The sequence below is a fragment of the Scomber japonicus genome, chromosome 10 (assembly GCF_027409825.1).
Source record: "Scomber japonicus isolate fScoJap1 chromosome 10, fScoJap1.pri, whole genome shotgun sequence".
NCBI lineage: Eukaryota > Metazoa > Chordata > Actinopteri > Scombriformes > Scombridae > Scomber > Scomber japonicus.
In genome coordinates this window covers 13539561-13553063 of record NC_070587.1, presented here as the reverse complement: position 1 = coordinate 13553063, position 13503 = coordinate 13539561, and the positions used below count along the sequence as shown (strand labels likewise).

Below are 13503 nucleotides of genomic sequence, written 5' to 3'. Positions count from 1 at the left end.
TGTTTCCCAAGCAGTGCAGAGACTCAAGACTTGGTTGCCCGACTCCCTCATTCTCTATTTTTCTCTAAGAGGAAAATACACCAGGCCTGAACAAAGTCACATAAATATTTCAAAGGCTAATATCATTTGAATTTTAATTAAAGCAGTTAATTAATTAAATCTGTATCAGTGAATATAGACTGTGTTCCAGCAAATGTAATATCTCAAGTATTGGTTCAATTTTGGCATAGTGATGCATTTGGGAACAGAAACACAGTAAAAACTGGTTGATACAGTGATTGCCCTCATGAGGGCGCTATAAACCTAGGTCAAACTTACAAAGTTTACACAAGCGGTACAAGGGAAGAGTACTGTGTCATTTATTGAGCTGTTAATGTGGTTTTAATGCACGTACATGACATAATGTTAAATGGAAAACACAATAGTAAAACCTTTTCTGTCATTGGAAATTAGTGCCACATTTCTCTGTTGTTGTGAATGTGGATGCAATGCAGTCTCAGTTTGCATAGAATTTATTGCTGTGAAGTTTGTGCATCTCATGTATTATGATACCTTCAAAACAATGATAAATGTTGTTAAAGGACCTTCTGGGTCTTTCAGATATCATCATGATTTTTTCTTCCAGGAAAACAAATGCTTGTGACTCAAATGAAAAACACAATATGAAGCTAAGCCAATGAGAACGTTGTGTTGACGGAGGTCAGAGTGTTGTAAGGTGTGGCTCAGATGTGTGAAGTGTACAGGTAGGTGCTGTTGATGCTCCAGTCAGGGGGGAAGTCCTGCACTGCGTGAATTTTGACGTGTCTCTGCATGGCGACCAGGCTGCTGCAGAACTCCAGGCACACAGTGCACTGGTAGGGAGCGGCCCCGCCATGCGTCCGCAGGTGCTTGATCATGGCTGAGTAGTCCCGTGAGCGCTGACCACAGAGACGACACTCGAAGGGTTTCTCCCCTTAAAACAGAGACAAGAAAGCGGGGGGCAAAGCAGAGAAGACAGTGGAGGATGAGAGGAGGGAGTGTTCACTTTAGAAGGGCTCTCATACCTTTACAAATGAAAAGTATGCATATTTATGTCAGTTTCCCAAACTGCAATTGATTCATGCTGTTATATATTTTGATTTTCAAAGAGCAAGTGCGTAATTTGGGGTGAAATCAACCAAACTGCGCCTCCAGACCTCCATTTAAACAGCTACACATTCTATGATGGCATGTTAACGAGTAAAAAACAAAAAAACAAAAAACGGAATAGGAAGTTTATTCTGAACAAAAAAATGATGAACAAAGTATGTGCGCATGTGTGTGTGCATGTAGGTTACCAATTTATTTAATCATTTGAATTCGGCTTTAGTGCCCAACAAGGTTTACACATATTAAGAATTTGACTTCAGTTGAGTGGCTCACAATGTCAATGATCCAAATAGATGTAACATTAAAACAAACAAGAAACCTTTAAAACGTCTGCTAGCAAGACTTTAAAATAAAATTAAAGATTTAGAACAAGATTTTATGTTACAGGAATCATCAAAAATGCACATATTATTTTAGGATGACAGTTTATCTTGAATACTAGTCCACTGTATCGGTTATTAAGTTAAATATTGTATGGTTTTTTATGGTTTAGCAGGTTTTAGAGTTACTTAATGAGTCACCTTGCATTCTTTTAAATGTCACTAATCAGTTTTAAACGTTGCTTTGGGGCCATTACTTAAACTCCAGCATTTAGGCTACTTTGCAGAGAAAAATGTTGGTATTTTAATGTATTAATGTATGTATTTTGTACTACCATTGAATAATACTTTAACCATGACAACCTTAAAGCAGCATGATGTTCTTCATAGATGAATGTATTTTCTATCTGACACAAGTTTCATGTCTGCAAGTTTCAAGTTTCTACTAGATGAGTTTCATAGTAGTAAACATGGTGGAAACATTCAGCTGCCTGGAAGATCGTCCGAAATCTAAAACGCAACTGTCTGCTTTGGAAGATGTCTAGCAGTAATGCAAATCGTACCTGCTGGGTAGTAAATGGTATGAAACAAAATACAAATAACACAAAAGTCATAAAAGTGCCAATAAGTGAAAATTAGTCATATGTCTCTTACTGGTAACTTGCTCTAACATGCTAATATATGTAATGTCTAACCATTCAGGCTACAGGCTTACAAAATGTAGTACCTCCTTAGAGCTCAGATGTCTTTTTTTCTTTCTTTTCAGTAAACAAAACAAAAAAGATAAATGCTACTTACAGTTTGCAGTTACTTCTACTAAGTTAACAGACAAACTGAATAATCTCAGATACATTCACAGATTAGATATAATACATACCAGTGTGAACTCTGTGGTGTGTGTCCAGTTGATGTTTCAGACTAAACTTCTTGGGACAGTGTTGGCACTGGTAGGGTTTTTCTCCCCTGTGGTCTTGTCGATGGGATTGTGTTTCATGCTGTGCTGCATCTCCTCTTCCACAGAACCTACACCCTGCACAGGCCACATCTGTTCAAATAACAGGATGGGGGGGGGGATAGGTGAAGGTGTGAATACTGTGGTGGGCAGAGTGGCCTAGATGTACACACAAACCCTATATTACACCTTAAAAGCCAGCAGCACCTGTGAATTCAAATTCCGCAACAGCCAGCAGTCTTGTAAAAGTAATGTAAAGTACGGTACCAAACCTCCACCTGTTCATTTGTGTTTGCTCAAACACTAATAGATGGATATGAGTGCGTACATTCAGAATTGTTTTGGGTGATTGTGATTGTTCATACCAACATCTAAAAGAAAAGTAAACTCCTGCACATAAATCCCTAACAGTTTCAGGTAGATGGTATCAGAATAAATTGTTACGTTGTAGTTTTCATAGACATCCGCATTGAGCCACAATGAGCCACCAAAATAACTAATTACTTGTTAAAGCAAAAACAATGAAGTCAATTCATCAATTAATCAACAGATGTATACTTTTCTGTTTTCTGTATCATTATAAATGAAATATCTTCCATTTGGACATTTGCTTGGACAAAACAAAACATTTAATGACATCACTTTGGGCTCTGTGAAATTGTGGTTGTAATTTTTCACTATTTTCTAACATTGTAGCGGCCAAACCATTAATTGATTAATTGAGAATATAATCAGCAGATTTTAATCAATTATGAAAATAATCATTAGTTGCAGTCCTAATTCCTTTGTAAAGGCACTATGACACAGTACGGTAAGTGCGAAAGTCGACAATAGCTGTCAAAGGATCAAAAAACTCACTGACCCACCTTCACTTGATACAAGTTATCAAAAAAAACAAGAACAAACTTGACCTTTAGAACAATATATTGCTACAGTATTATTATCATCTTTCAGAGGCACATATCTGTTTTTGGCCAACATCCTGTTGCAGGACAATAAATTCAGTTTGTACACGTTCACTTTCCTGTCAGTCTGCACACGTGTCTCATCTGCACCTAGTGAGTCTTAAAATGACAAAGGTGTGATTTTGAGGTTAAGGTAGCAACACTAAAGCTTTTTGGTACCTCATATATATATATATATATATATATATATATATGTGTGTGTGTGTGTGTGTGTGTGTGTGTGTGTATACATATATATACACTTATATATCATTTTTGAGTTTCTCAAGTGAAAACAGAGTAGTATAGACAGGATGCTGAAATAAGAAGGGGGTGTACTGTAGTGGGGGAAATTGCAAGAATAAACCACAACAATTGAGCTCTTACCACTCTAAACACCACCTACAGAGACCTGCTGTCATTAGTGCATTTCCTGTCCAATACTTTTCCTCAGTTGTCACTTTAAAAGACATCTTTTGTAGATAATGCCTTTTATTTTATTTTATTTATCTTAATGGCTTCATTAACATAACTTTAAAGCAGGGAAAGCTAAGGATACAGAAAAATTATACACCAACACTGAACTACACCTATAATAATGTATTATACCATGTAGGTGCATTGTGTTTTTCAATAGGTTCTTTAATGGTATTATTTACCTTTATACTTTTGTGCATGTTATTACATAGTGGTGCAGTAAGGCATTTGTAAAGCAGTTTTACCCTAATCTCTTGAAGCATGAACATAATGTTCCATAGAGCAGAGATATTGAACATCAGATAAAACATGTTTATCAGCTGAACTATCATACAGACATATGCATATACACACATGCACGCACACAGGCTGCTGATGTAAGTGATTTAGTAAAGTTGCAGTGACTTACATGAAAGGAATTCATTATTTAAAAAATCAACATATATCACATTTTTGGTATAGGACAAACCGCTGTTTGTGAGTACATACTGTACTGCATGTATGGAGCTGTATCTAGTAACCACACTACTGCTCTTGCTGCACTATGCTCTCAAAACCACAACTCTTTTTATCACTTTCCATTGCGCAGCAACGTAGCTGGAGTCTTCCGAGGTTAGGGGTCACAGCAAGAACTGTCTTGTTATCATGTTAAATTGATCAGTTCTACAACAGGACAACCACTATAACAGGCTTCATCGTACTGTATAGCAATAACAGTAAGTTCGATTTGTTGTGATTATTAAAAAACTGTTTTGTTTTCTGTTTGCCATAATCATATCATTACCTGAAGGCGTGGACGCTGACTCCCGCAGACCTGGATCACCAACGAGAGTGCAGTGCTGGCAGTCTTTATCTCTCTCTGCACTGGCTTTCGGCACTTCAGAGTAACTGTGGAAAAGATATTTCAGATGTAACCGCTGCAAAACATTACTCTAATTGTAAGTTTTTAACAATGTGTTCCACATAATTGCATAACTGGGGAAATACAAAGAAAGGAAAAGTCTCTTTTTTAAATGAAAAAAGGCACTCTGCATATATTTTACAACATTACATGTTATCACAGATAACATCCTTAACACCCTTTCCTTCCTCTCTATCCCCAACCACAAGATATGTATAGCACTCACTCAGGGTAAAAGCGCGTTTACATCTTATACAACAGTAGAGTTGAAGTGACACTGAAGAATAGTTATTTTTTCCACAAAGATGCAAGGACAATTTGAACAATTTAATGTGGTACAGGCACACCCAATCTAAACATTTAGACTTGGTTTCAGTGGGTGGAAAATCTTGAAATCTGCAAAGGAGGGGAGAAAATTAGGGGGCTCCCCTTTATACACTATTTGGTTAATGTGTGGAACACTGTAAAAGATGTAAAGACTTGAAAAAGGTGGTAAATCACCCAAAAATGAACTGGGTTTTTACTCAAGGGCAGTAGTAAATTAATTCAGAAATCAAACAAAGTATCATTTGTTTAAATCCAGCTTTTTAAAAAGCGATGCTAAAACTTACTTTACATTTATTATCATGCATTTATTTTAGTCTCTGATCAGGACATTATATGAGGTATGCAGCAGCAATTTTAATTTGACACAAGAGTTTGACTAGGACTGACAGGGAAGGGTTAACAGGGGAAATTGCTCTAGTTGGAAAGTGCAGGAGGCTCGGTAGCACACATCTACCCAAACAGCAGTGAGTCAGGTACTGCAGCTGTCGCAAGGGAACAACTGAGCAAATCAGGGGATTCTAAATGACTGTGAGTGTAAAAACAAGGAGACAATTGATAGAAAATATCAAGGGCTGACTTACCTCAGCTCATTAGATTGGATGGTCCCAGTAAAAGGTTTCTGGCTGGGTTTTTTTCTTTTCAAAAGGCCTTGTTTGATTATGCTCCCCACCCTTGTAGGCCCAGTGTAAAAGTTTGGTGTATATCGTGGATAGAAGCTCGAGTAGCTCATTGCAGAGCTGTGAGCCGGGGTTTGAAAATGGGGGCCCAGTAAAGGGAGCATACGGGGAGTGGAGAAAGAGATTGGGTATGCTACAGAGGACTGGTTTCGGGTCTGGAGGGGGTGAGCTGCTATCAAGTTTGAATAATCTTCTGCTATGCGCTTCAGGGTGTTCACAGAGTCCCACATGTTTGTAGGTAAAGTCCACGGAGAAGAAGAGAAAGAAGATGTGCCATTGATAGGCCTGGTAATGACACTGTCTCTGTTGTAGGGCATTGCTGACACGGGAGACAGTCTAGCCTTCTTTCTTGGGGATGGTGGACTGTTGTGGCTCTTAGCAGTATCAAGGGGGGAGAGGTTTTTTGTGACAATTCTGTCACTGGCCTCCTTCCCTTCGGGAGAAGTTTCCTGGAGTTTCTCTTCTTGCATTAGATTTGCCTTTTCCTTTTGATCTGTCTCCTCTGCACTTTCTTTTTCTTCTTTCACATCTGTAATTTCTCTTCTTTTGGCCGCTTCTCTGTAGTCGAGGGTGTTAAGCTGCTTCCGGCACTGGTCCTCTAGTGACTGCATTTCCAATAGCTGCGCAGCTTTCAGCAGCAGGTGCAGGTCATCCTCAGACACCTCAAGAGTCTGGGTGTAGGTGAAATCCAGGACCTGCTGGAAGGTGCGAGGTAAGAAATACTCCAAAGTGCAGTGGACTGGACTGTCTACATCTTCCTGGGCTAGCTGCTGTGCCAGTGTTCTGCTTGCACATGCCAGTACGAGTCGGTGAGCCCTGAAAATTTGACTCTTTACCGTGATGACGGCATCACAGAACAACCCTGAGCGACGTAAGGCATTGGCCTGCTGCAGGAAGTGGAAGTACTGGGTGTTGTTGATGCGGATCATTTCTGAAGTTGGTCGAAATAGTAACAAAAGTCTGAGAAGAGAAAGTCAAAGGAGCAAAAAATCAAACCATGTTATGCCAACAATGAGTACAAATTTGTTCCATCCATTTGCCACTCTGTTACCAAGTATGTGACATTTCTAGAAATGCTAAACTGTAAATAGGAAAATCATTTTAATGATCTACAGATAATGTTTTTCTGTGGTTTGTACCGTTTTTCCATCCTTTCCAGAGAGTAGTTTTACCTCTAATGAGAATTGAGGGGGCAGATTGTACCCAAGATTCTTTAGTTGGTGTAATACTACCACTCTAATAGTAAATATTTAGCAAAACAGTTTCTAAAACTGATATAGATTAGATCCAGTTATTCCCATCTACACAGGGGTGTACCAGTGCATTGACACTATTTAAAATTGGCAATAAAAGGTTCCTCAATCACAGCTGTGTCTGATATTGTGTCTGAATGTCTGGTTGATGTGTGGAAATGTACTCTCTTTTGTGAAAGCTTTGATATTCTGTGCTCACATACACACTCTAAAGCCACAAAGCCCTAACAGTATATGAAACCATGACTAATGACTGTACACACGAGTAAACATGAGTAAAGTTTGAACATCAACAACAATAAGACAATATTCAGGGATGATAAACATAAAATGCAAGAGTGCGCAGGGGTGGAATACGTAAATATGCAAGTATGTTTCAGAAATATTTTGAATTTTACATCTAAAATTGAGAGTGAATAGATGAAAATGAGAAAGAATAAGATGTGGCTGTACATCAAAACTACCGGATGCATAGGAGGTTGTCTTCACACAGTCTGAAGTATAAAGAATTTTTATGATGAAGTATACAGTGTGTGGTCGGTTTCTGCAGCAGAGGTCACAGTTACTGTGAGCCATGACAGAGCAACCCCAGTCAATCATCTGATGATGACTGTAAATGGAAAGTAGATGTGAAACGAAATGACATTTAGTTGCCTCGTTACTGGAATTCAACTTTAAATGTTTGCCTATTTTTTGCATGCTCATTAAAAAAAAAAGTTGCACCAAAAAGCAATAGGTCAAGATAATTTTCTGAAACGTTTGATAAGAAAAATTTAAAAATTGACCTGTTCAGACATTTAAGGCTCTTGTTATTCTACTGTATTAGTGGCTTACCCTAATGATAACTGAGTAAATTTAATGATGGAAACTAGGAGGTGGTACAGCACGTAGCGCTGATAGTGAAAGTCACAGTAAAGCAGCTACCGATTTACAGCAAGTTTAGGGTCTTGGTTTAGGATTAATTCATTAATTTGATCAAAATCACAAAATGTTTAATGTTAACTGCACAGCGTTGAAGGCAGGGAATGGAGGGAAAGTATCACACCAATCAAACATGCATAAGTTTAGTAAATCCCATCGTCTGCATACACGAGTATAAAGCAGTACTGTAGACCATTTTGGACGGCAGTTTTTACAGCTATCAAAAAATGTGCGCTGCCTGATCAAAATTGTTATATTTCACTTATATGTTACTATGTTATAGTATCACATATTTTGGACACACCTTTCCATTCACTTAAATGAGAAAGTGTGTCAAGACTTACAGTGTGTATATGTATATACACACACTATATTACAACTTAGGCCGGTCACAAATGTATAATTTGTAGTATCTCGGTGCATTTTATATAGCTGTAGTCTGTTTAATTGAAAATAATAATCATGATGATCATAATAATAATAATAATAGTGATTATATTATTAATATACTACATATACACTGCAACAATAGTAATTTAGTAGTGGATTCATATGGAGTTCTGAAAATTGGTAAATGACCTAAAACCCACTTAAGTTAACAATATGTAATTTCATGTTTAAGGAAATTTTGCAGACTTTGGAAATGTGGGTTGTTTTGTGATGTACAAACCTCTGATCTTCATAGGGATTTTCTCTTATGCGGAGAGAAAATGTTTTGTCTGTCAGTGGTGAGCAGAGCGATAATTCATGCACTTAATTTTAAACCATTTCTTATGCTGTACTGTTAAATGCTCTGGCTGTCTTCCTGTTTACAGTGATGTGATGAACCTAACATACATCGTATAATTTTAAATTTTGTGTTGAAATAATGCATGTACTGGGGGCTGCAGGCCTATAAATGAATGTGTTGTTTTGTATTCTGGTCTATTCTTCTCCAAATCCTTACATGAACAATTGTTTAACTTTGTCTAAATCTTTTGTACTCTTACAATATATTTGCCTTAGCTTTTAACTTTCTTGTGCAATGATCAAATTCCCCCTGATGCTGCTCAAATCTACAATGCACTCTTGCAGAGTTGTGACATAGTTAGCAGAACTTTGAGCTCCTTGCAGTCGCAGTACTATCTCTTTGCTTACACAGGGGAAAACCTTGCATGCATATGTCAGATTTACACATCCTCTGACAGGACATGAGCTTACAGATCTTTACCCACAGCTAACATGTAAGGAACTGGAGACAAGAGAGACGAGTATGATCTAAAAGTCTTCACAGGCAACTGAAGATCAATAGCGGCACACTAGATTTTGTTCACAGTACATCACAGAAAACACAGCTTAAGAATCCAAGGATGAGTTGTAAATGTATCTGCTTTTGGTTTTAAGTCTCAGAAACTTAAGAAGCAGCAAGATGTCTGAATAAGACACTTACCCAGTGTTTAGTGAATATTCTCCCGGGAGAGTGATGAGCTACCTTGCATCATGACTGTGAAGTGACTTCTAAAGTGACATGTCTGTCTGGGTACAGGGTGGTTTCCTCTTTAGTCTTCACAGTCCCTCCTCTTCAACTTATCTCTCCCTCATTGGTTCATTGATTATGGTGCTAGGTGGCTGGGTTTTTTTGTGATAATAGATGGTGACTTTCCTCCAAGTAAAGCAGCTATATTTATTATTTTGTTTTATTCATTATGCTTAAAGCAGAGAGGTAATTTTACTATTTAATATTCTCCACCACTTCGACTGTAGTTTGTGTTTTTACATGCAAGTTGTTACAGCTTCCTGTATGTAAAAGCACAAACTGAATATGAGTAAGAAAAGTGCATTTTCTGAAATGGAGTTTTATTCGACCAAATGTTCAAACTATGTGTGCACATGTGCATCTATATGACTGAAACAGAGGGAGAGCAATGAGGACAGCAGTTAGCGGGCTGTTGCTTGCCCTACAGATGCTGTAAACCTGAAAATGTTGTTGAGTTCCTCCCCTCCAGCACCACTTGCTGACCACTACATTAATAGGCTGTTCTATGCTGAGACAAAAACCACTTCAAAGACACTGATCTGTGACAGGAAGTGAACAGACAAGAGCCTGGTGGTACTGATATGTAGGGCTATAGGCTTCAGTGAAACACGCACCCTCAAAATAACAATATCTGCACTGTCCTTTCAATATGTCAGTTGTCGGTGTTAAAACCTGTAAAACAGGCCAACAGTAGAGAGCTGTTTAGTTTAGCAGACCTTGATGGTTGAAGACGTTGTTGACTGTTAAACGATTAATAATTAAGCAGTATACAGGACATATTGTCAAACTCTATATAATGTTCATGCTTATCTTTAAACGCACCTTTTGCTCCTTTTCTCTCTCTCTTTTTTTTAACCTCTTTTTTGCTATACATTGTAGTCATTGTCACTGCTCATTCTACTTCTTTCCATCTGCAGCATGGTCAATTATGTCAGCTGAATCACATAATCAAGCTAAAATTGAAGCATGGGTCTCTGAAGCATTAGACATGTAGTATGTAGGTAGATACATTTTCTCTTGTGTTACCTGTATGTTCCACAAACCTCTTTATTTTAATAAATAATGTAATGCAGTTATGTTTTTAATTGATTTATTGATTTTGATATTGTACACCAATTAATATTTAAAGAAATCCAACTACAAAATGATGTAAACTGTTGATAATGTTAAAAAATGACAAATTAGAATATGTATGTCAATATTGTGTATATTCATATACTGATATGTTGTATCATTATAATTATTGTAGTTTGCTGAATTTTCTTCAGTATAGTAATGGCAGGCATAAATAGACTATAAACAGAGCTATTTCGTAGAGTCTGTAATTTCAGTTGTCATGGGGCTCCCAAATAGCCACAATATTCAACTCTTCTCAAAATTGTGCCACCATGAAGGAGTTAATGAAAGAGGCAACCTCTAATAATGGAACTTCTAAGAAAACACGAGGTGGTTGAAACTTAGAAAAACCTCATGTGAAAAGAAAAGAAAAAAAAGAAGGAAAAAAAAGACCTTATAATGTCAGATCTTTTCTTATCAAGCTGGCTGTAAGCGTAGACAGAAAACAATTGTTGATTTCAAACTGAAAGGAAAAGAAAATTCTAGACATAAAGTTGGTCAGAATTGCTTGCTGCACTTTCCTTTTCAGCAGCTGGGATAGACTGTAGCCTGTAAATGCAATTGGAGAACAGATGGTAGCATTTCTGATGCAATAAAATCTGATTATCAGGACAGTGTAAGCCCATGTAATATTTCATGGTAAAAATCCTTTGATGCCACATCTGGTATGAAATAGGGAGCAGCAAAAGGAGGACAGAATGGTGTAATGTAGTAAAATGTTTTTGTGTCCTGGACATGATGTTGACAGCAATGTTGTTTTTAACTTACTTTTAATAATGTTAGTTTGTCTGATATATACATACACATATATTACATGACACACACACACACACACACACACACACACACACACACACACACACACACACACACACACACACACACACACACACACACACACACACACACACACACACACACACACACAAATATTTATATATTCTTAAGTATTTGTTGTTGTTCACATATCATAGATTTAAAATAGCAGTGGGATTTTGCAAGACAAAGCTTTATGACACACCAAACTTGCACTATGGTAGGTTTAGTTCCTCTTTTGGAGAGTGTCTGACTTTGATATTACATCTCTAGTCTTCTGTATGTCTATTAAAAGTTAATAATAAGTAATCAACCACAGTATTGATTTCTCACAGCAGAGGGGTTTTTATAATGACAAAAAATACACACAATTCACAATTAAAATATTACAATCAAAATACACTGATAGTCAACCAGGCTGCTCATAAAATGAGACTACAGAGACAGTCCTGTCATTGGACACAATCTAATCAGACTGAAGAGTTACATTTTGAAAACAAGCACTATGTAGATAAATGAAAGAATCCATTACAAGATACTAATATTCTAGGCTTTGAGCAGGTGTCTTGTATAGTATACTGTGAGTCAACACTATGCTCTTTAATCAGCCAACTAATCAGTGTTGAGTCAGTTGAAAATGATCTAAATGACAGGTCTGTTGTAAGCTAGTAGTATGTGTAGGTTTCATAGACGTTAGATTAATTAATTATGATTAAGCAGATGTGGGTGTAGTGAGGAAGAGATAGTCTATCTACAGTATGCTCATAGCACAATAGTTGATATAAACTAAACAATTGTATTTTGTGAAGAATTATAATCTCAATCTGATGTTTTACACTCTACGCCCTCAATATTTTGCTTAACAGACCCTCTACATCTTATCATGGAGGATAAAGGTAATCTTATATCAAACATGTCTGAGGGGAAGGATATACTGCAGGGGGTCAGTTACACAAACAGTAGTTTCCAGTGTATTAACTATCTCTTGCAGATTGCCTCTTTGTGGTATCTCCATATAATGACACTTTATGGTACCAAGTGTACAGCATTAAGTCATGAATAAAGAAATAAGAGATTTACTGTTTTAATAGTAGAGTATATTGATCATGCACTATTTAACATACACTAAAATGCTTTTATTGAAGCTGATATGTATTATGACCATAGAATTGTGATGTAGTTCAAGAAGAAGACATCTAATCTAAAGTACATTTTAAAATTGTAAATTCAATTTCTCTGGCTGTTCAAGTGTTGTGAGTATAACAAGCAACATATTTTTTTAAGGTTTACTCTGGAGTTTTAAAAGTCTGAAAAAAAGCGGAAAAAAGTACACCAGCAGTGAACTGTGAGAGCAGAAAAACACATCGCAAACTGCATGCTTCTGCGCGGCCAAATTCAAAATGAGGAATACCATACATTTTATTGCATAGCTGAGTTAACATGACTTTTATCACTGTATGATAATGCCAGATTTTCATCCTGTGAGTTAGAGCCTAATGTTTAACTTCTAAGTTTAATAATTGTCCTTTACACTTGTCACCTATGAGGATGGCATATGCATGTTGTGATAACCACAGGGTGGTTTCCTTGTAATTCCTGTGATCACAGATTGACACGTTGGTGTATAGGGAGGAACGTTTCACATGTTTTTTTGGCTTTGTTTTGTCACCTAAATCGTCATTCTTCATTCAGTGGATGTGCTTCTTTAACCAGATATACATACTTCTTGTATGTTCAATTGTACATGATAGCTTAATGTCTATATGTGTCGGTGTGTGTGTGTGCACGTGTTTGTACACAGTTGCATGATGACATTTGGGGCTACTCTGCATATTTTTGTCTGTGCAAGCATTTTTCACAAAGTGTTGCTCATACCACTGGACAGTGTGATCTCATCTATTCCTCTCAGAGAAATTAGCATTATACCAACACTTAAATGTCATGTTGCACTATATGTGAAAGAGTCATCCAGAGCTGATGCACAGGGCTTCACCTACCAGTAATAGCAAGACTGTTGGTCCCCCCACAAAAGGCTCTTTAGCACCTGCTATCCCCTCACTGTCAGTTGAACAATCACCATCAGACACCCTGCCCTGCATCAATGCTGACTCACTGAGGTGTCTAACTGTGTGGGATAGCTGATGTAAATGCTTGT

The 13503-nt window shown here is 37.3% G+C and overlaps 1 protein-coding gene across 1 annotated transcript; it reads right to left on the bottom strand.

Moving 5' to 3' along the window:
* Positions 1–341: 341 nt before the first annotated feature.
* Positions 342–9365, bottom strand: zbtb32 (zinc finger and BTB domain containing 32). Its single transcript, XM_053327584.1, has 5 exons — positions 9330–9365; positions 5631–6686; positions 4606–4709; positions 2326–2493; positions 342–952 (listed from the first exon to the last, which is right to left on the bottom strand). The coding sequence occupies exons 2-5, from the start codon at positions 6653–6655 to the stop codon at positions 723–725; spliced, it is 1527 nt and encodes a 508-aa protein (XP_053183559.1). The 5' UTR covers positions 6656–6686; positions 9330–9365; the 3' UTR covers positions 342–722.
* Positions 9366–13503: the final 4138 nt, after the last annotated feature.

Coding starts and splice junctions, on each gene's coding strand:
- zbtb32 (XM_053327584.1), bottom strand. CDS start 6,655: ATGATCCGCATCAACAACACCCAGTACTTCCACTTCCTGCAGCAGGCC. Junction 4,710..5,630: donor ATCCAATCTAATGAGCTGAG/GTAAGTCAGCCC, acceptor TCTTTTCCACAG/TTACTCTGAAGTGCCGAAAG. Junction 953..2,325: donor ACACCACAGAGTTCACACTG/GTATGTATTATA, acceptor CTCTGTTTTAAG/GGGAGAAACCCTTCGAGTGT.